Consider the following 23,370-nt stretch of genomic DNA (forward strand, 5'->3'; position numbering starts at 1 on the left):
GGAGGAGAGGGCTGAGATACTGAGTAGGGCCTGAGTGAGGCAGGAAGACTGAAGGTGGGGTCTGCTGGCGGCAGGTGTGATCACAGGATACACCTGTCCAGCTGGGAGAGGGGATTTTCGAACTGTGTCTGTGGACTAGATGAGACGTCTGCCCCAGGAGCAGAGGCTTTGATAAAGGGGTGGGGGCTGCAAGCTGGGGAGAGCCTTGCAGGTAGGAGCGGAGGTGGGGGCTCTAGAAGGAGCCGGAGAGAGGAGAAAGGAGCCTCTGGGCTGCGGGAGGCGTCTGGTGGGAATCTGAGAGCTGGGTGGGATTCTCAGCTCAGGACCTACTGTTGGGTTCTGAACAGCCGTCACCTTGTGACTTACCCGTGGGTGCCCAACAAGCGATCCCCATGTGACTGCCTCAGACCTGTGGGCGTTCAGGTGGGAATCCTGCACATGTGCCTTAAAATTCTCCCTGGGGACAGAGTCTGAAGCCTGGCGTCTGAGATGACATCACCTGCCCCCAAGCCCCCAGCCTCATCTTTCCGCTACCCGACATGACTCGTGCGTCTGTTATTACACGTGCCCATGCCTTTGGGCCTTCCTCTCAGTCCTCACCTGGCTACTCAGACGAACTCTCGCTCAAGGCAGCCCTCTCGGTCCATCTAACCCCAGGCTGGGTCAGGCACCTCCTCTGGCCACCTACCACCCCCAAGCCTTCCCCCAACCACCCTGATATTTCTGCCTGGGATTCCCACGTCACAGACCTGCATACTTGGCATGGGGTCACTGCCTGAAGGTTTTTTGTCAGCCTCCAGTGAGCACCTGTCCCAGGGGCAGTGCTTGGCATGATCTCCATCACTGATGTGTTTCCACCATTGGTGCCCCGCAGGCACCTCAGAACAAAATGCATAGTAAGTGGGAGGGGGAGGGGGCTCTTCCCTTTGTTGCCCCCCCAAGAGCCCCTGTGTGTGGCCTGTCTCCAGCCTCAGTGTCTGCTCTTCATCTATGAAATGGGTGCCCATTGAAGTGAAGAATTTAGCTACAAATCGGATGAGGAGAGCAGATTCCAGCCCCTCCCAGTACGTGGTGCCTCAGCGGGAGGTAAAGGCTCCCTTTGTCTGTGCTCGGTGCCCCTACCGTGCTATCTGAGGAGCCCTCTTTCAGCAGCGCCCCTCAATCTGCGTGCAGGGGAGCCCTTCCTGAGGAAGTGGCTTCAGGAGAGGGCAGCAGCCTGGGCTGGGGTTCCAGACCTTTATTGACCACGGGACCACCACGGATGCTGGCGGGGGCTCTCAGGCCCTCCCCAGCAGCCTCCCCCAGAGCTCTTGGCTGAGCAGCTTCTGTTCCCTCCGGGCACCCTGCAGCACGCTCCGGTTCTCCTGGGCCCTCCGGATCAGGTAGGGGATCACCTCCTCCAGGGAGCCGTAGGGGATGGACTTATACACAGCGTAGCCGGCCTGCCCTGAGGGGAGAGGGTGGGCAGTGTGTGAAGAGGTTCCTTTAGGTCCCATCTGGGACAGATGTCCATTTCTGAGAACACGACGGACTAGGGGAGGTGGACAAATTTTCCCACTTAAAAAAAAAAGAATCCACACACACAAAGCCACATAACCCTAGATTAAACTTAACAAAGAAATCTTCAAAATATGCCGACGATGCCAAACGAAAGGCGGTAACCTCTGAGTAAGGTTCCAAAGAACTACATTGTCCTCCCTCCCCTGACTCCCGGGGGACATATGGCCTTGGACACAGAGAAATGACAAACCCACCCCCCGAAACGCTGCAGACCTGGGCTAACCCCGTCACAGATGTGCAACACGCACGTGCACCCCTGGGAGACCCCAAGAAGGCCCGGGTTGTGGATTTAAGGTGAAATGGTTGCGTGGTCCCGGCAGAGGAAACCATCGATCCTGTTGCCTCCAGACCAGGAGAGCAGCAGTCGGGCTAACAAAGCACACCGGAAGCCAGACACGGCGGTTGAGAAGCAGCAAAGACAGCACACAGCAGATGCGGAGACGGAGACAGCTCAGCAGCCACTGAAGAATAGATCTCCATGGCCGCATGTGGAGGCTGGGCCAGCTGCAGGCTGTGAGGGAGCCCGGCCAGGCTGTGGTTGGGAATGGGAGGAGAGTCTAGCTGGGAGCAGGGTGGGCCATTTACATACCTAGTGCCAGGGAGACGTGGTCACACATCCCCAGAAGTTGTCCAAAACAGACAGGCCCATCCAGAGGAATGCCCAGCTCCCACATGCTACAATGGAAGGGAGACCTCCTTAATCCAGCTGGGGGCTGGACGCAGGGCTGAAGGCCAGCCAATAGCCTCTATGACTCCAGTTATCAAAACAACCACATATGTGGACGTTCAGGGATGATAACCAATGCCCCGAGACCCTGGCCCTTCCCTGGGACCATGGGCAGCCTCAAAGTCAAAAATGCAAACTCAGAGACAGAGCAGGCTCACCCTGGGGGTTTCCAAAACTGTCTGTTTGTTTGGGAGTAGAAAACCTCATCTTTCTCCCACAGAGCAGCTGTGGGTTTTGAACTGCTGACCTCGTGGCTAGCAGCCCAACAGCCAGGCTCTCTTCAACCAGAGGCCTACCGTACGCAGCCGCAATGCTCCAGGCTCGACGCTTGGGTATGGCAGGGGTCGTCTCCATAATCCCTCCTAAGCCTAGTGGTCCCCACCGTCCCTTCCCTGTTCCAGGTCCACTCTCTGGCATGGAAGGAAGGAAGGGGGAAGAGGAGGCTTCCTCCAGATCCCAGCTTCTCCTTCCCCTGCCGCATACCGCTTGGTTGCCTGGTGAATGGAGTCCTCATTGTGAGAAGCCACCATGAGGTGGCACACGGGGCCACGGCGGGACACGTGGGTCAGCATCAGCTCCAGACAGCGGCTGTAACTGCAGAGACACGTGGGCATCAGCTCAGGCACCTGGGGAGGGGGAGACCCAGGGAACCGGGGTCTGTGTTCTTGGGAAGGTGGGTGTTTTAAGGGCAAGGTCTCCGCAGTCAGAAAGCATCTCCGTGCCTCCTGTGCTGGCTGAGCAAGTGGCCTCTCTTCCTGGAGCCATTTTCCTCCTCTGTCACAAGGTGGCTTGACCTCTGACAGTCCTGCTGCAGGGGCACAGTGAGACCAAAGTGCAGCTCCACCGAAGCTGAATGGAGGGTCTTTCTCACAGGCGAGGGTCTCTCTCTCTTACACACACACACACACACACACACACACACACACACACACACAATGACCTGTGTCCAGGGCCACCCACTCGATCACCTTGTTCACACAAAACATCATGACGGAGGAGCTGGTTATGAAAATGTCGGCGCACAGAAAATGGTGAGATACTATGCAGCCATGAAAAAGGGACGGGGTCACTTCAGACGGGATAGGGAAGATGGAAAAGACTGAAAATGCTTGCTGGAGGCCAGACACCACCCTGTGTACTTCACGTCCCAGGCTGGTTCTTCTCCGCTGCCTCCCCCATCCGTTCTCTGCCCTGCTCAGCCCGCAGGACTTTCATCCTGCACCACCCAGATGGGCGATGAGTGCGCAGGAGGAGAGAGTGTTTGTTCTCAGCCTGCTCTGCTCGCCCTGCCTGTGTGCTGTGTGCGGCCAGGACTTCCGTGTGCTGGTCTCTCTTCTTTCGCTGCAGCGCCGAACACAAACCCCCCTGCTATTAAGTCAGTCCCACCTCATAAGCAGCCCCCTACGACAAGACAGAACTGCCCCCTTTGGATTTCTGAGGCTGAGAGTCTTTACAGGACAGGCCGCCTTATTATTCTCCCGAGGGGCCACTGGGGGATTTGAACTGCTCACTTTGAGGTTAGTAGCCCATAACATAACCCACGATACCACCAGGTCTACGTTCATCTTCAGTGGAGGGGTCTCAACTGCTTCCTGCTCCTGCGTGCCTCTCCATTCTTGTGAGGTCCCTTAACCTTGCCCACACTTCTTGAAGCATGGATAATAGGCACAATTCTAAAGTTACCAGTAATTCATCTTTGTCTGTTGCTAAACTCTCTTCGGCTCAACCCCTTGGCATGGAATTCTGTGTCCTCTGGGACCCTGACTGACATTCATACTCGTTCAATCCTCCTATCGACTCCGTGAAGCAGGCGCTCTTGTTAAGCCCATTTGACAGAGGGAAGACCGACACTGAGAGATGGGAACTCTGTGTCCCAAGGTCCCACCGCTGGAAGCACCTAGTTGGCATTTGAACCGAGCCTGTCTGGTGTCCCAGAGCTGATCTTTGTCACAATGAGACTGTTCATCTTAGTGGCAAAGCAAGGAGCCATGGGAAGGCATGGCGCCTTTTGTGGAAAATGATTAAAAAAAACAAAAGCCCAATATCTTCCTATTTGCTTGTATGTTCAGATGCAGTCACTCAGGAAACACATGGGTGGGTGGGGAAGGACAAGGAGGCGGCATGACGAGATGGAGACGTGGGCACAAGTAATACATGTCAGCACCTCTCTTTCCTGAGCAATAACAGAGATGCTGGGTTGTACGAAGAAGAATGCAGCACCAGGATTGGAGGAAGGCTTATAAAAAACCTGCGATAAGCAGATGGCACAGCCTTGCTCGATGAACGTGCAGAGGACTTGAAGCACTTGCTGATGATGATCATCCAGGATTGCAGCCTTCGGTATGGATTGAACTCAATGTAAAGAAGATCCCAGTCCTCACAACCGGGCCAATAGAAAACAGCATGATAAACGGAGCAAAGGGTGAAGTTGGCCATGATTTTGTGGTCTTTGGATCCATCGTCAATGCTCATGGAAGCAGTAGTCAAGAGATCAAAAGACACGTCGCCTTAGCTAAATCTGCTGCCCGGGACCTCTTTAGAGTGTTGAAAAGTAAGGGTGTTACTTTGAGGACTAAGGTGTTCCTGGCCCAAGCCAGGGTATTTTCAATCGCCTCATATGTGTGTGAAAGTTGGACACCGAATAAGAAAGACTGAAAAGTCAATGCGATTGAATTGGTGCTGAAGAATATTGAAAGGGCCGTGGACTGCTAAAAGGACAAACCGAACTGTCTTGGAAGAAGTCTGACCAAAGGGCTCTTTAGCGGCAAGGATGGCAAGACTTCATCTTACATATTTTGGCATGTTGGCAGGAGAGACCAGTCCCTGGAGAAGGACATCACGCTCAGTAAAGAGGAGGGGCAGTGAACACGAGGAAGGCCTTCAAGGCGATGGACGGACAACAGTGACTGTGACAATGAGCTCATGCGTGGGGACAACGGTGAGGAGGGTACCAGACCGGGAAGTGTTCTGTTTGGTTGTGCAGAAGGTTGGAACTGATTCGGATCCACATTCTAGTGTGGGAGAAAGACAATGGGCAATGGAATACAGACAGCTTATAGAACTGCAGCTACTAAGACGTGCTAAGGAGAAACATCAGTTCAGGAGGAGGACAGAGTGGAGGTGGGGTGGTCTAGGTTTTGAGAGGGAGGGCAGAGAAAGCCCTCCTGCCCCACAGAAGGTGCCAATAAGTCAGAACCTAACGAGGTGAGGCATTGAGTACAGTCATGTCCTCAGGTACAGGGAGTACAGGTAGCTGTTGGGAAGAAGCTCTTGACCGTGGGAATAGGATGTGCCAAGGCCCTGGGGACCACAGCGGGGCCAGTGTGGCTGACGTGAAAGAAGCGGGAGTGAGCAAGGGGGGAGCGAGGTGATCAAGAGGACTTGATTAGGGTTTACTGAAAGCGCACTCCTAATGCCTCTATGAGACAGAGGTTTCTGAGGTTTCCGAAGGTCTCTGAGGCTGTACTTTCTTATGGGATGAGAAAGCCTCGTCTTTCTTCCTCGGTGGAGTTGGACTGCTGACCTTGCAGTTGGCCCCACACATAACCCACAATGCTACCCGGGATCCTCCTACAGGGTCACTGTGAGGCATAATTGACTCCGTGTCAATTTGGCTGACATGGCTTGGCTTTGGGGTTGAGAGTCTAATGGGGACAATGGAGGAGTTTTGAGTGTCGGAAAGAGGTGATTTGGTCTCAGTATTAGCAGGCCCCCTCTGGCCGCATGAGGGTGGTGAGTTAGTTAATTGTGCCAACCTGGCCGATAATCACATGTGGGGCTAATTGAAAGGCAGAGGGATAAACGGGTGGTGAGCCTCGCCTTTCTAGTTCTCGGGTCTCTTACTTTGTGATGGTCGCACCAGGGTGCAGCTGCCTTAGCAGCTCCCTGCTTCAGCTTGCAAGATTGACTTCCTACAAGACATCCCCAAGGAGAAGCTACATGGACCTATCCCGATGCAGCCCTGGGTGCTAGAGCAGCCGTGTGGAGACCCCTGGTAGTGCTGAAATGCTTATTCGTTTACTGACTCAGCTTTCCTCCTGCAGTCGGCATCATTGCCTCTGTTTTGTGAGGTGGAGGACTTTGTGGACTGGTGCTGAGTTAATGGGTTAATGTTGGACTTGTGGGCTTGGGCAGCATTGGGTTGGGATGTTTTCGTGATGCACACTTTCTTTACATAAAACTCTCTTATATATGAGTTGCTGTGGATTTGTTTCTCTAAAGTACCTAGACTAATACAGGTGGGGACAAAGGGGGGAGCAGGGAACCAAGGGGGAGCCTGTCATTCTGGTTTGAGTGGGAAGTGATGTGTCTTGGGCCACAAGGAAGCACACAGGACACAGAGCAGAGCAATGCCAACTCGGCACCCCCTGAATCTTTGTGGGAGTTGGACCCTCATCTTTCTCCCGGATGGGTATTACTCTGATTATATATAAGATGTTATGATTATTTTTCCCGGAGCCTGGCCTGGCCCAGTCCTACCTCTGGCTGGTGGCCTCGTAGTCAGGCTGCGTGGGGTCTTCGGTCCTTTGGAGCCTGGCCTCCTTTCTCTCCTTGTCCAGGTAAGCTCCTCGTACCAACTTCACTCCAAAGGCCAGGCCAGCCTTGTCTGCAGCCTCAGCATCCTGCTTCAGTCTCTCGTGTGTGTCCTGGGAGGGCCCCGGGCAGGTTCAGGCCAGAGCGCTGGTTCCCCAGCCCACGATCCACTAGAGTCCACCACATACCTTCAGATAGGCTTGGTAAGTGTTCCAAACCCAAGGCCCCCCCTCCCGGGGGCTGTTCCAGCGCATGGCCAGGGCGGCCACCAGCAGAGAGAGTGCAGGGTTCAGTGAGGCATACTCGGCGTCCACCAGGAGCCTCACGCGCTGAGTCCGGGCATACTGAATAGGACAGCAACTGTAGTCAGGGACCTGGGAGTCGTCAGCAGGGGCAGGGGACCATGCCCAGAAGAAGGTGTTACCTGGGCCACCTGGTGCAAGCGACTCAGAGAGGCCCGAAGGTGATGGTTCTGCTCAGCTTTGAAGCAGGAGACCTGGAGGTCCTAGGGCAGAGAGGGGAGGCAGGAGGCGCTCAGAGCTGGACCTACCAGGATCTAAGTTCCCATCCCCACCACCAGGCAGGAGGAAAATATTTAGTAATTGTTGTCAATCTGAAAGTTGCCAGACGAAATCTCCAAGCCAAACCCACTGCCATCCAGGGGATTCTGAGTCGTAGCAAACCTACTGGACAGGGTAGGAATGCCCTGTGGGTTTCTGAGACTTGAAATCTTTGCAGAAGTAGAAAGCCTCCTCTTTGTCCCATGAAGTAGCTGGTAGTTTTGAACTGCCAAATGTGTGGTTAGCAGCCCAACATGTAACCTCCTATGCCTTATAAGACATAGACACTATTTACTGAAGTTTACTACAGTGGCTGAAAGTCCAGACTCTGGGTTCAAATCCTGGACCCATCACTTACTGGGTGATCTTGAGTAAGTCATATAACCTCTCTCAGCCTCAGTTTTCACCTCTGTAAAATGGAGGCGATCTTGATCTCTACCTTAGGGGGCTGTTTCATAGACAAAATGAATCGCAGCGTGTGATATACTTGCACGTGATAAGACCAGGACAGTGCCAGCACACAGCAAGCACTCAGTACATGAAGCATGAAGTTGCTATGGGAGTGAATAGATAAATCAGCAGACTATCTTATTTGTCACAACAATCCCAGCAAATGGATGTTATTTCAAATCTCATTTTCTAAGTGAGTGCACAGAAGCTTGAAGAGGCGATGCAACTTGGAGTGAGCATATTGAAAACATGTAGGATAGTAGCTAGCGCTAGCAAGTGACATGGGTTGTTCCCTTGTGTTAGTCACATAGGGCCCCATGTCCCCATCAAATTCCAAGACCCTTCCTCATCGTGGCCTACAAGGCTCCACCTGTTCTGGCTCCTCATGATTTCTCTGCCCTCACTTCCTCCTACAACTGCCCACCTCCCTCCCCTTTACAGCATCCTTCTACAAACAAAAGGAATGCACAAAAAAGCTATCATGAGCAATAAAACCAATAGCACCACACACACACAAAAAAAAAACATATAGCAAAGTGATAGCAATACCATACCAAACTGTACAAAATCAATACCAACATTGAATGTAAATTGATTGAAAGAACTAGTTAATAGCCAAAGACTAACAGAATGGATAAGAACATACACGCCTTTAATGTTCTGCATACAAGAAACATACCTTAGCCATTAAGACAAACATTCACTGAAAATCAAAGGATGAAAAATTAATCAGGCTAACAGCAGTCAAAAGATAACAGGAGCAGCAATATTAATCTCCACTGAAATAGACATTAAAGTAAACACCAAAATGAGAGACAAAGAAGTCTAGTATACAATCATGAAATCTTCAATTTAACAAGAAATTATAACCATAATTAATATCAATGCACCAAATGAATGATCTTCAAAATACTTAATCAAGTTCTTATAGAAATTAAGAGATGAGAGAGACCACAATAGGATAATACTAGGAGATGCCAACACATCATCAAGCCAAGATGAAGTAGGAAGAAAATCAACAAAAATACAGAAGAAATAAACAACACAGTTATTCAACTTGCTCTCTTAGACATATACAGAGCACTTTACCCAACAAAAACACATTATACATCAGTTTTCTCTAGTGCAGATGGAATGTACTCAGAAAAGATCATATTTTTAGGCCATAAAGCAAGTATCGATAGATTAAAAAACACCCAGATAGTCCAAACTATTTTTGTTCAGATTACAAAGCTATAAACTTACAAATCAACTATAGGACAACCAACCCCCAAAAATCAATGACATGGAAATGGAACAATATCTAAGAACCACTGGGTAATTGAAGAAATAACACAATCAAAAATTTCCTTAAAACAAATGAGACTGAAAAGACAACATACTCAAATCTCTGAGACATTACAAAGATAATACTCAGAGGGCAGTTTATGGCAATAAGTGTGCATATCAAAAGGGAAGAAAGAATTTAAAAAAACATATCAACCACAATCACTGGAACAAGACTAGCAAAACAAGCCCTCAGATACTGGAAGAAACGAAGTGCCTAGATACGCGAGTATAAGCCGACCCAAATATAAGCCAGGCACCTAATTTTACCACAAAGAACTGGGGAACTTATTGACTTGAATATAAGCCTATGGTGGGAAATGCAGCAGCTACTGGTAAATTTCAAAATAAGAATAAATACCAATAAAAGTATATTAATTGAGGCATCTGTAGGTTAAATGTTTTTGAATATTTATTTCAAAAAACAACAGTAAACTAGCTCTGTAAGTGGAAAAGGGGGTCAACAAAAACAATATGGTATCAACAATAACTTTGAAAGTACAAAAACCTTAGCTCAATCAGCAACCAAGCTAAAACACAAGAGTCAAAATCCTTCAAAACTGGATTCCTCTTCCTCATCTGTGTGTCCACACAGAGCTTCAGCTTCAGCTGGTGTGAGGTTATCAGCATAGACATTCTCATCATCACTGAGTCCGCAGTCACCACCATCACCGCTGTTGTTCTCATACCAAGGGCTGTCTTCACTGCCATCCACAGCATCACCAAGGCCACATTTCTCAAAGGCGCGTTGCACCATGTCCTCTGGAATCTCTTCCCATGCGTCACAAACCCACTTTGCTATCAATTCTATGTCTGGTTCATCAGATTTCCAACTTCTGTCAGTCGGGCTTGACCAGATGACATCCATTCATGTCACATCTTTCACACACGGTCTTCGAAAGGCTTATTTAAACACACATCTAGGGGCTGCAATACAGATGTAAGCCCACCTGGAATTATGGACAAAGTAACTTGAGAAGACTTGGCCAATTTTTTTTTTTAATGTCATCAGATGTGTGGGCTCGCAACATATCCCAAACCAGCAATGATGGCTTTTTCTTTGCTCCTGGTCGTCCGTTCCAAATTTCTTCCAGACATTTTTTTGTTCCGTCTTCATCCATCCAGCCCTGAATATGTGCAAACTGTAATTCGTGGTGGGAATTTGACCTTTTTAGGCAAGGTCTTTCTTTTAAAAATAATGTCAGGCTGTAGCTTTATTCCATTAGACAAACACGACAGAGCGACTGTGAAATGGTTGTTTGTTTTTTCCATTTCCTGTGGATCTGAGTAAAATAGTTTTGTCTCCCAAACTTGTCACACTTCTGTTGCTGGGAAGATCAAGGTCATAGGTGTTTGATCCATATTCCCAATGTCTCCTAGGTCATACTTATGGATCCTTCTTTATTTTATGATGAATGAATGGAATGAGATCACCTTTTGATCAAGATCTTTTGGCAACTGTGAAATCTTTGTTCTTTGCTACAAACATAGGGCAAACCTATTCATGAAGCGGGTATAACACCTGCTGATGCAGCAAAATTTTCAATGCCTGGCACTTTTAATTTGTCGTCTTTAGCTATTTGAAGGGCATGTAGGCAAATTCCCATGTGTGTTATGCAGTAACCATTTTGACGACACTCCATAACCCATTTATGCAATTAGTCTCTAGAGCCCCATATGAAGCCGTTACACCACATTGAGCTTTTTTTGCCTTTTGAATCTTTTCCAAGTCAGCTTTCATTTTCCACCTCTCCCTCACTTGTTTTTAGTCAACACAAAATTCCCTACTTGCAATACTGTTATTGCTTTCTTCTGTTCCTAACACAACCTTATGTTTGAAACCAGCTTCATATGACCTGCGCTTTTGTTTTGGCCCAGGATTACAAGTATTGGGATCCATTTCAAGACTTTGAAAAAGAATGTCGTACCATAGCAATTGAATTCTCAAAATAACGTTAAGCCCTACTCCAAAAATAAGGCTTAGTTATAATTCTTAAAAGAGGTCAATTTACAGTAAGAAAAAGGTGGTGTCCAGGCAACTATACATATAAACAAGCAAAATCAATTGGCAATAGAATGCAGCAAGACAGACAGACTTCACCACAGAAAACAGATACCCCGCAAAAGAATCACACTCAAAAGAGACCATGAGACCCAAAACATGCTGGCTCACCAAGGGAGCAGACAGTCATTCAGGGTTTGGAGAGTTTGATGTGATAACATTCCAGAATGTGATGTCATGACTATGTTTGCATAGAGCATTCTGTGTTAGGGCTCATACTATACACGCTGTGTTACTGCATGCGCTGCATTACTACATACTACATACATGCTGCCTCACCGCATGTACACAACACAGTGTGTATAGTTTGATGCCTAACGCAGGCTGATGATATTCCAGAATGTGATCACATGACTGTTTGTATAGAGCAGCCTTGTTAGGGCTCCTAATATACACGCTGTGTTGTGTACACACTGTGTTACTGCATGAGCTGAGTTACTGCATTCACAGCGGTACCGCATATGTATGGGAAGTGCTAACACAACACATGCAGTAGCACAGTGCGTACACAATGCAGCATGTATATTATGAGCCCTAACACAGGCTGCTTTATGCAAGCATAGTCAACACTGGGTCCAGATAGGGGTTAATAATAAAATAGAAAATAAAATATAGCAGACTAAGTACTATAAATAAACGTACTGTATATCCAAGACCAGAGATATACCAGTACTTGTATTCAGCAATGCTTGGGCGGGGCAAGGGTGCGTGACCAAGCACGGGTCAGACTGTAAAGGCTACGACATTGGTCACAGCCCTGGAGAAGGGCGGGAGAAGAAGAGCAGCTGCATCCAACATTCATTTGACAAGGATGCGGTGTGCCCCAGGTACCAGCACACAGAAGCAGGCAGGTTCTTGCCCAGTATGGCAAGGACATCACAGAGACTGCCGGTGTGCAGGAGAAAAGGAGAACGGTGGTATCAGGAGGTTGTCGGACCACCCACAGAGGCTGCAGGCACCTACGGATGAGCGGGAGAGACTGGAGAACACCCGCACTGCACTGGAGAACAGGTAAGTGGGCCCCTCACTTGAGTATAAACTAGGGGGCCTTTTTCAGCAAAAAAAAATGTGCTGAAAAACTTGGCTTATACATGAGTATATAGGCAATAAAAATTAGAGCAGAAATAAATCAATTTGAAAATGAAAGAACTGTAGAAAAATAAACAAGGCGAGAAGTTGATTCTTCAAAAGGATGAACAATATTGATAAACCACCGACAAACCTAACAAAGGAAACAAGAAGAAAAATCAAATATTACGAATAAGAAACGAAATGGGTGACATCACAGCAGAGCCAACTGAGATAAAGAAAATAATCACCCTGTATTAGAAAAATTAAATTCCAATGAATCTGAAAATCTAGGACAAATGAATGGATAAATTTTCAGAAATGCATCACCTACCTAAATTAATACAGTGTGGAAAGTCTCAACCAGCTCAAAACTCGAGAAATAAAAATATCAAAGGAAAAAAAATATCAAAGGATTCTCAACATCACCAAGTCTGGGACCAGATGGTTTTGCCAGGGAATTCGACTAAGCACTCAGAGAAGAGTTAACACCAATCCTACATGAACTGTTTCTCAATATAGGAAAGGACAATGTCCTACCACACTCATTTTATTAACAAATATAACTCTGACACCTAAGTCAGGCAAAGACATCACCAGAATTGAAAATTATAGACCAATTTTCCTGGTGAACATAGACGTTAAATTTTCCAGCAAATTTCTAGCATCAAACAAAGCAACAACAACAACAAAAATCAAGTGGGATTCATACCACATATGCAAGGATGGTTTAACATCCATATAATCCACCACATAAGCAAAAAAAGGAGAGTAATCATGTGATTATATCAAATAATGGGAAAAAATTCAACATCCATTCTTTATTTTTTTTACAACATTCATTCTTGAGGTTATAAAAAACCCCAAACAAATAAAACTCAATAAAACAGGAACAGAAGGGAAATTTCTCAACATAATATAGGCCACATATAAGAAACCAATGGCTAGCATTTCACTTAATGGAGAGAAATTGGAAGCACTCCCCCATTTGAACGGAAACTCGTCAGCATCGCCTTTTATTACCATTCTTATTTAATATAGTCCTGGAAGTCTTAGCCAGAGCTATAAGGTATCAAGAAGATATTAAAGACATCCACATTGGCACAGAAGAAACAAAACTCTCTTTAACTGCAGACGATACAGTCCTATATAGAGAAAACTGCAAAGATTCAATTTAAAAAGCTGGAATGAATTGAAAAATGTGGCAATGTAACAGGTTATAAGAGCAACACACAGAAATTGGTTGGGTTCTTGTATATTACAGAAGATGACACAGAAAAGGGAATTAAAAGAACAATACCATTTGCAAAACTACCCAAAAGATAAAATATCTAGGCATAAATGTCATCAGGGAAACAAAAAACATATACGAAGAAAATTACAAAACACTTCTACAAGAAAACAAAAGAGATTTACACAAATGGAATATCCCATGCTCCTCGATAAGAAGACTAAGTATAGTAAAAATGTCAATATTACCAATGTTACCAAAAGCTTTTTATAAATTCAGTGTAATTCAGATCCAAATCCCCGCACAATTCTTCAGGGAAACGGAAAAGCTAATCACGAACTTTATATGGAAAGGAAAGAAATTCAGGAAAAACAAAAACACCATTAAAAAAAAACCCAAACCACAAAGAGGCCTTTTCCGCCCAGATTAAAAAATCTGTTATATAGATGTGGTAATCAAAACATCTTGGTATTGGTCTAACGATAGACATGTAGATCAATGGATAAGACCTGAGAGCCCAGAAATACAACCCAGTACCTACAGTCTTGATGAAGGATGTGGTAATCAAAACATCTTGGTACTGGTATAACGATAGACATGTAGATCAATGGATAAGACCTGAGAGCCCAGAAATGCCACCCAGTACCTACAGTCTTGATGAAAGACTACAGCGCATTAAACAACATTACATAAGGAAGAGAGAGACTTTCAATAATTAGTGCTGGAAAAACTGGACCTCCACCTGCAAAATAATGAAACAGAATAAACCTTGTGATGTGGTAATAAACTCTCCCTGAATCAAGGTCTTCAAAAGGTCAATGCGAGTTGCTGGTAACTCAAGCGAGACCAGCTAGGATTGAATAACTTGGGAAGTTAATGAAAGATAAACATTTTGTTGATTATATTCGCACAACAATGAAAGAAAGAGGGAAGAGAAACAGGCCTTTGCTATATCCCCCAGAGTTGAGATGGATGCAGCCCTGGGGCGGCAGTTGACCTGGATACGGCCAATCTCCTTGTCTTTGAGGGCAGCAATCTTTAGGTTAGCTGAGAGGCACCTGTCCAGCTTGCTAACTTTCCCCCTAAAATTACCTCTCCCTCCCCTGACGTGGGGCATAGTCCTGGGGCATTCACAGTTGGTGGCACTCCCTATATATGAATTTAAGTCAAAAAAGCATCGCTTAAAAAAAAAACCATTGCTACAAAATCATAGAAACCCTTCTTAAACAAAAAATATCAAACTGTGAAGCTATTGTTTTTCAACATGTTCTCCATCTAGATTTATGCACACTTGAAGGTGGTATTTCCATATCTCTAGCCCTTCTCTTAAGACTTAAAAGAGAAAAAAAAAAGAGTGCTCTTTGATTAACACTACCTCCAACATTGGTTTGGACATCCTCGGAGGATGCAAGCCTTGTTCCTTTTACATGTTCTCTGATAGTTCAGAACAAAAGAAGTCTGAAAGGGCAAGAGCAAGGCTGTCAGGTGGATGGGGTAAGGCTTCCCAATGAAATTCTGCCCTAGAAAAAAAAGCAGAAGCGTTGTCCTGATGGAAAATAATCCCTCAGAACACCTTCCCTGGCCCCTTTCTCATCAGTGCAGTGTTCAATGTTCTTAACGCTTCGTCATGATAAGACCTGTGTGCCTTAGTTGATCAAGAGGACTTCTTTGGAACCCCCAAAGTGGTCCCCAGAACCTTCTGAGTGGATCGCTCTGCTTTGAATTTAACTGGCCCAACAGAGCCCGTTGACAGACACTGTTTTGATCGAACCTTTTTGTTAAAAGGCACTCGATTGAGACCAAGTCAAGTGTATGACTGAGAGCATTTGTCTGCAGCCATCCATGATCATGGAGACATATTTTAACCCATTGGGCTTGGAATAGACCCGTGCAGGCACGAACTGGAAACCTAGAAGCTATACTCTTTATTTATCCTTGTACAAGATCCCCTCTCAGAGAGAGAGTTACTGCTTTAGGCACCAAATATCAACTCATTTAATCTTTGCCATCCTCCGAGGTAGGGGATATTATCATCTCCATCGTTCTGATGGGAAAACAGAGGCTCAGTGAGATAAAGTCACACAGCTAATCATGGACAGACCTGGGATCTGAACCTCAACCAGGTGGTTTCAAAACTTGGCTTCGTAACCATCACTCTCCACACACCCACTCAAGGGCAGGGAGCAAATCTTTCCCTCTAACATATGCTACCTACTTGGAACAAAACCTAGCAGATGGTATCTAATCAGTCTATCGTCCACTGTTAACTAACATTAAAAAAAAATCATTGGCTTCATTTGTTTATTCATTCGCAGGAGCGGGGGTATGAGAGTGACAGGGTAGCCATTAATGGTGCTGTGGAATCGGTGGATGGGAGCAGATTTGGGGAGATACTGAGGTCGGCGTGAAGATCCTGGGGGAACACCCAAGCAGAGACAGCCAGGAGGTTTGGTTCTGAAGCTTAAAGGAAAGATGGAAAGATGGGCAGCAGTGGGGCAGAGTTGGGAACTGAGGTACAGGGTAGACAAAAAGATCCCTGCGAGGGGAATAAGGAGGCAAAGGAAAGGCCAGGGCCCAACCCCGGGGAGCCTCCATGTTTAAGAGCCAGGCAGGGAAAACACTAAGAAAGATTAAGGAGGAGCCGACCAGATTTGGAAAGGAAAAGTAGAGGGGATGTTGGCAGGGATGCCAAAGGCAACAGGTGGCACAAGAAGGAGGGGCCCCTTGCACATGCCAGCCTCTGCCAGCAGCGTTCTCCACACATCTGCCTGAACCCTGTAAGCCACCTGGTGCGAAGTTGCTATTACGCTTTCACGTGAGTGAACAAAAGCTCAATGGGATGTTAAACTCACTAACACTCCAGAGCTGCAGGTTCTGACCAGTTTGAATGAAGCAACAAAATCAAGATTGAGATAGAACCATCAGCGTATCCCTCTGCGGCCATCAGTGGTGGAGACTCGGAGGCCACCTGGTCTCCATCTCCAGGAAGGTCAAAGCGGGCAGTTAGAAGAGATGCAGCAATTAGAAGGGATGGACTGGCCATGTCCGCCAGGAAGCATGGTGGATCATAAAAGCAGGACGCTCGGTGAAAAGCACAAGAATCAAGAAGACCGAAGAAGATTTGATGCATCTGAATTACTGTGCTGGCCAAGGGTATGGAAGGTACCATGGACTGCTAACGGAACCAACCAGCTTGGGAGAAGTACAGCCAGAATGCTCCTAGAGGCAAGGACGGGGAGACTGTCTCATGGACTTTGGACATGTTGTCAGAAAAGAGCGGCCCCCGGAGAAGGAGAAGGTAACAAACACACAAGGGCAGTGAAAACGAGGAAGGCCTTCAACTCGATGGACTGATCCAGCGGATGATGTGGGACCGAGCCGTGTTCCATTCTGTTGTACAGAAGGTCGCTACCAGTTGGAACCACCTCACTAGCACCTCACAACAACAGCAGACAGACAGATGAGAAGAGGCGCAGGGAACTTGGTATGGTCCTGGGAATGTTCTCATCTCCACTGGTGTTTGACACTTAGGTGTCAAAACAAACTCCCAACAACCGTGAAGAAATGATCCCCAGGCATGATGTCGATGTTGATGTCGGCATCTTACTCTGAAAGACTCCAGAAAATTAGATGGGCTGATGGATGGACAGAGGACAGATCGAGAGACAGATAGGATTAAAACCAAGGGGAATGAAATCCTGATGTGAGCGTTTGGATGGCAAGTGTTATACGGGTGTTCCCTCAATAAGGCTTTCCCTTTTTCTGTATTTTTTAACTCTTAAAAAAGCAGCCATCTATCTCAGAAGCAACAGAGCCCACATGGAAGAACATATCAGCCTATGTGATCACAAGGTGTCGAAGGGATCACTGAAGACAGATGGGTGCATAAGCAAATGTGGCGAAGAAAGCTGATGGTGCCCGGCTATCAAAAGGTATAGCATCTGGGGTCTTAAAGGCTTGAAGGTAATCAAGCGGCCATCAAGCTCAGAAGCAACAAAGCCCACATGGAAGAAACACACCAGCCTATGTGATTACGAGGTGTCGAAGGGACCAGGTATCCAAGGCATCATCAGAACAAAAAATCTTACCATAGTGAATGATGGAGGGAGTGCAGAGTGGAGACCCAAAGCCCATTAGTAGGCCACTGGAGATCCCCTTGCAGAGAGGTCTTGGGGAAGAGATGAGCCAGTCAGGGTGCGATGTAGCAACGATGAAAAATACAACTTTCCTCTAGTTTCTAAATGCTTCCTCCCCACCCCCACTATCATGATCCGAATTCTACCTTGCAAGTCTGGCTGGACTAGAGGATGTACACTGGTACAGATAGGAACTTAAGATACAGGGAATCCAGGGCGGATGATCCCTTCAGGACCAGTGGTGTGAGTAGCGATACTGGGAGGGTAGAGGGAGAGTGGGTTGGAAAAAGGGAACCTATTATAAGGAACTATATGTGACCCCCTCCCTGGGGGATGGACAACAGAAAAGTGGGTGAAGGGAGACGTCGGACAGGGAAAGATATGATAAAATAATGTATAAATTATTAAGGGCTCATGAGGGAGGGGGGAGCGGGGAGGGAGGGGAAAATGAGGACCTAATGCTGGGGGCTTAAGTGGAGAGGAAATGTTTTGAGAATGAAGAGGGCAATGAATGTACAAATGTGCTTTACACAATTGATGTATGTATGGATTGTGCTAAGAGTTGTATGAGCCCCTAATAAAACGATTAAAAAATAAATAAAACGTTGGAAAAATGATGCCCCACCAACAGTATACACTTGCCCCCCAAATTATTTACCCCCCAAATTATTATAATAATAAAAAGATACAATTATATAGGATGGAGTGGTTGCCCACATTTGGGGTGGGAGTTAGAAATGGGATGAGGGATGAAGGAACACTGAGTTAAGGATGAAACAAATCCTGTTCTCACCAAACTCCTGTGGGGCTGGCACACACCGGGATGTCTGCATGGAAAGAGCTGATGGCCCAATCTCCTCTGAGTACTCTCATCACCAAGCCCCCCACCCCCTAAAATCCCCACAGGACCCATATTCCATTCAGGGACCTCTAGGGCCCTGCCTGCAGCATAGCCACATTTATCCAGATTGTAGGAAGTGGCAATCATTAGATATTTTGGCCATCTTACCTGCAGACACCTGCCACATACAAGCCCAGGATCTCTGCTCTACCTCCCCCCGCCCCCCACTCCCCACCAACCAGCCTAATGTCCCTACCTGCCCAGAGTCCATGGCTTCTGCCAGCCTCTCGGGGCTTAGTTCCAGTGAGGCCCTCGGATCCCTGACCAACGAGGTTAGCGCTTTCTAAAATGGGAGAAAAGGTGGATCAGGTGGGGGAGCCTGGTAGGCAGCCACACCCCCCTCCACCATCCTGCCCCTCCCTTACACAGAGCCAGGTGCTGGTCAGCGCCGTCATCTTCAGCTGCATGAGGACGTGGTCAGCAGAGCCAGGGGTCTCCAGAAGGCCTCGGGACAGGTCCACACAGCGCAGCATGGCATGGAGGTTCCCCTCATACCAGGCCTCACTGCCCACCAGCAGGTGTCAGGGCCTGAGCCTGCTCACCCCCTTCCTCCCATCCCCACGGCTTCCCCGGGTCCTGGCCCCTCCTCACCCAGTCTTGGCCGCTGAGTCTGGCTCCTCCTCGGTGGGCACCGCCAGCAGGGGCCGGAGGCACAGGCGCTGGAGCTGCTGGACACAGCCTTCCACCTCTCCTGCCGTCTCGCCGGCCACAAACTGCCCGTAGATGGACCCTCTGAGGAGTGCCCTGGAGAGCCAGGAGCCCAGGAGCCTCCGAGACCAGACCTGGAGCTGAGATGGCAGGGAACAAGCACTCAGAGCAGGGGCTCGGACTCTCCCGCCCCTCCTGGGGCCTCTGCTCACCGTCAGCCCGTGGGTGACCAGAGGAGGCCAGGCACAGAGCCGCAGCACCAGCAGGGCCCTCAGCAGCTCCCCAGTGCCTTTGAGGTTGAAAGCCCCACCATCGAAGTTCAAGGGCTGCCAGCCCCCAGCAGAGGGACCAGCCCGGGCGCGAAGCCCTCCACAGGTCCGGAACATCCCGAACCCCTTGTCGCTTCCACACCAGGAGAAGGGGCGCTGGAAGCGGTGGGGGGGCGGGAGTGTGTGTCACCGACTGTCTCTTGTTTGGCCAGTGACTGATTAACTGGACAGTGGACAGGGAAAGGTGAAATTTTAGGGTCACAGTTAATTATCGCTGGGGGGGGCAGTTAATTATTAACTGGTGAGGACAGAGTTCAGAGTAACTGGGACAGAGAAGGAAGCCCCCAGTGAGAGCCCGCCCCCTGACAACCCTCAGCTAGCGGCTTACATGGCTCTGGTGCCCGCTGGGGGCCGGGGTGCTGAGGGAGAATTGGGGCTCCGGAGCAGGGCTGTCTGGGCGCAAGACAGTTTGCTTTTGCGACCTTGAATTAGCTGCTGAAGCTGTGTTGCGGTTAGTTTATCCGCGGTGTCATTGAATAGCCTTGCAAAGATGTTCCATGCAGCCAGTAGCCCAGTTGTTCATGTGAGGGACCTTACACATGGACATGGGGACCCTGTTTTAAAGCGTGTCCCGAGAACCACCCAAGTCTCCATCAACAGAGGAATGCTGGCATGGTCAGCCCCCTCCTGGAACGCCGTAAAAAACATTGATCCCATTCCATCCCCGGTGCCTTGAAAAGTCAGGAAAACCAAACTCCAATCGAGGGTTAGGGAGTGAGTTAGTTAATTGTGCCAACCTGGCTGATAATCACATGTGGGGCTAATTGAAAGGCGGAGGGATAAATGGGTGGTGAGCCTCGCCTTTCGAGTTCTCGGGTCTCTTGCTTTGTGATGGTTTGCACCGGGTGCAGCTGCCTTAGCAGTTCCCTGCTTCAGCTTGCAAGATTGACTTCCTACAAGACATCCCCAAGGAGAAGCTACATGGAACTATCCTGATGCAGCCCTGGATGCTGGAGCAGCCTTGTGGAGACCCCTGCTAGTGCTGAGATGCTTATTCGTTCACTGACTCAGCTTTCCTCCTGCAGTCGGCATCATTGCCTCTGTTTTGTGAGGTGGAGGACTTTGTGGACCGGTGTTGGGTTAATGGGTTAATGTTGGACTTGTGGGCTTGGGCAGCATTGGGTTGGGATGTTTTCGTGATGCACATTTTCTTTGCATAAAACTCTCTCTTATACATGAGTTGCTGTGGATTTGTTTCTCCAAAGTACCCAGACTAATACAGGGAGACACACCCTCTTTCCCTCAGGGAGGTGGATACCTCCAAGCAGAGGTCTCCACGGAGGGGCATATGAGGCTTCCATGTCTTCCTTAACCTGGATGATGAGTTACAGTTGCTTGTACTATAAGTATTTCTTTGTATTATAAGTATTTTCAAATCACATGTCTGTGCTTTAGACACTACTGAGTGGACAGCCCATTTTACAATAATAGAAATGGGAAAATCAATCACAATCCCAGCTTCATAGGGTGTACGAGGATCCAGCGAGTTAATGGAAACTCACGGTCTGGTACACAGGAGGTACTGGTGATGCGCCTTTAGAAGAGTGCATGGTGGATCAGGCCTTGGGCTACGACCCACAAGGTTGGCGGTTCAAAGCCACCCTGGGGGAAAGAGGAGGTGGTCTACTCCCCTAAAGACTGATTGTTGCAGAAACACTATCTACGGTCACTAGACGTTGGGATCAAGTTGACGGCAGTGGGCTGTGATCCCTAAGTGCTGTGTCTGTCCATCCTCCTTCATGCCCGCCCTGCTCACGAGATGGGCCCCACTGATCCCCGCCCTGCCCCCAAACTGTTTAATGTTAAAAGCGACAACTTCTAAACTTATACAGCCACTCAAGGGTTAAGTCCCTCAGATCCCAGCCCTCCTCAGACTTTCAAAAACCCGTACTGTGATGAAATACATATCCCTACAGTTCTCATTTCCAGCATTTTGATGCGTACAATTTGTGACGTGAATCACACCCACCATGTTGTGTAACCATCCTCACTATCCATGTCCAAATGTTTTCCATCACTTTCAACACCCTCTCCTTCCAGTCTCCCCACCACTGCCTCCCCCGGGAGCCATTGATAACCTCTGATCTCTAGCACTTGCCTGGGCTGGCCATTTCGTGTGAGGGGGGTTGTGTAAACGGTGCGATGGCCACAGCTGACCTCCCCTGGCTTCCCCATTGCCATGGGCAGAGCTGGTGCCCACAGCATTCCTGCTCTTTTTCTCCGTCTGTTGAACGTATCAGAGCATCGTCCGTTCAAATTCCTTAGCAAATAGTTCCCGATACCTGGAACTTATTCCTCCGAAAGGACTCGCGGTCTTGCATTTGGTCACCTGTTTGCGCCACTCTGTCTCGTGTGGACGGGAATTGACTGTTGTCGCTGGGACCCTGTGGAGGTGGCGTCTATGTATTTCATTGGTGTTTGCTGATGTAGGAAGAGCCCTGGTGGCATAGCGGTTACACGTTGGGCTGCTAACCACAAGGTCAGCAGTTCGAAACCACCAGCTGCTCCTGGGGAGAAAGACAGGGCTTTCTACTCCCATAATGAGTAGTCTCAGAGACCTACAGAGGCCATTCTCCCTGATCCTGTAGGGTCATTACGACGCAGCATCGACTTGCGAGCAATGAGTGAGTCTGTAGGTGTCCACCGTGTCCTCCTGGTGAGTGTGACCGGGAACAGGCGTGGGTGTGCAGTTCTGTTAGTCGTGAGCACGCTGAGGGAGCGGCGTTTGTTCTGCTTCCTGTGGTTTCACAGGTGGTCCAGGAGGGAGCAGGGGCTCCGGGCTGCAGGAGGTACATGAGCACAGAGCTGCCTCCCAGCGAGTGGAACGAGAAAAAGAAAAGACGAGAGACAAAACAGAAAAAAACCCCAGAAAAATAATAATAAACGAGAAAACAAACAAACCGCAAGAAACAAAGGATTTGATATCTAAAAATCACTTTGAAAATGGGAAGAGAAAAAAGGGGGGTTGTGGAAAGAGTAAAAAAAATAGAGATAGTAAAGAAAAAACACGAAGGAGTAAAAAGAACAAAGATAGTAAAGGAAAAACACCGAAAAGTGGGTGAAGGGAGACGTCAGACAGGGCAAGATATGACAAAATACCCATTTATAAACTATCAAGGGCTCGTGAGGGAGGGGGGAGCGGGGAGGAAGGGGAAAAATGAGGACCTAATGTCGGGGGTTTAATGGAGAGAAAATGTTTTGAGAAATGATGTACAAATGCGCTTTACACAATTGATGTGTGTATGGATTGGCATAACAGTTGTATGAGCCCCTAATAATAAAATGTTAAAAAGAAAAGAAAAGAATAAAGATAGTAAAGGAAAAACACGAAGGAGTGAAAAGAACAGAGATAGTAAAGAAAAACTAAGCTTTACAAAAAGCAAAGGGGGGATGAAAGAGAAATAGAATGAGAAAAGAAAACTGGGAGGCTGCGTGCGGCAGACAGGCTGCAAACCAAGGCAAGGGAGAGATCTGGGCCAGGGACAGAGTCCAGAGGGGAGAGAACTGTTCGGGCAGGTCACCCGGTGTCGATCAGCGCCTGGGCCAGCCAGAGAGCTCACGGGGTGTGCCAACAGTGGGGAAGAGGTGGGCTGTCCAGTCTTAGACTTTCTGCTGACCCTCAGTGAGGTCAAGGCATCGGATCCAGAAGGATGGCTGAGGTCAGGGAGCTTGTTACCACAGGAACCTGGTTCTGCATGTTCTGCTGGTCTGACGCAGCAGAATTCTTGCACCTCCAGATTCCAGGATTGTGTGCACCTGGTGCCCGATCCCCCAGGGTGCAACCCCAAGGGCAGGTGGAGCATGGGGTATTATGCAGGGAGTGGCTGAGGGTGAGAGTA

At 48.2% G+C, this 23,370-nt stretch overlaps 1 protein-coding gene across 1 annotated transcript; it reads right to left on the minus strand.

Annotated features, from left to right (window-relative positions):
- Nucleotides 1–1,222: 1,222 nt before the first annotated feature.
- On the minus strand, nucleotides 1,223–19,671 carry PRODH2 (proline dehydrogenase 2). Its single transcript, XM_004715869.2, has 10 exons — nucleotides 19,415–19,671; nucleotides 19,146–19,342; nucleotides 18,920–19,058; nucleotides 18,751–18,837; nucleotides 7,245–7,325; nucleotides 7,009–7,164; nucleotides 6,767–6,933; nucleotides 2,771–2,881; nucleotides 2,150–2,235; nucleotides 1,223–1,447 (listed from the first exon to the last, which is right to left on the minus strand). The coding sequence occupies exons 1-10, from the start codon at nucleotides 19,586–19,588 to the stop codon at nucleotides 1,278–1,280; spliced, it is 1,368 nt and encodes a 455-aa protein (XP_004715926.1). The 5' UTR covers nucleotides 19,589–19,671; the 3' UTR covers nucleotides 1,223–1,277.
- Between the last annotated feature and the right edge of the window lie 3,699 nt (nucleotides 19,672–23,370).

Source organism: Echinops telfairi, unplaced genomic scaffold (genome assembly GCF_000313985.2).
Source record: "Echinops telfairi isolate 266 unplaced genomic scaffold, ASM31398v2 ScPeMD7_655;HRSCAF=1070, whole genome shotgun sequence".
Taxonomy (NCBI): domain Eukaryota; kingdom Metazoa; phylum Chordata; class Mammalia; order Afrosoricida; family Tenrecidae; genus Echinops; species Echinops telfairi.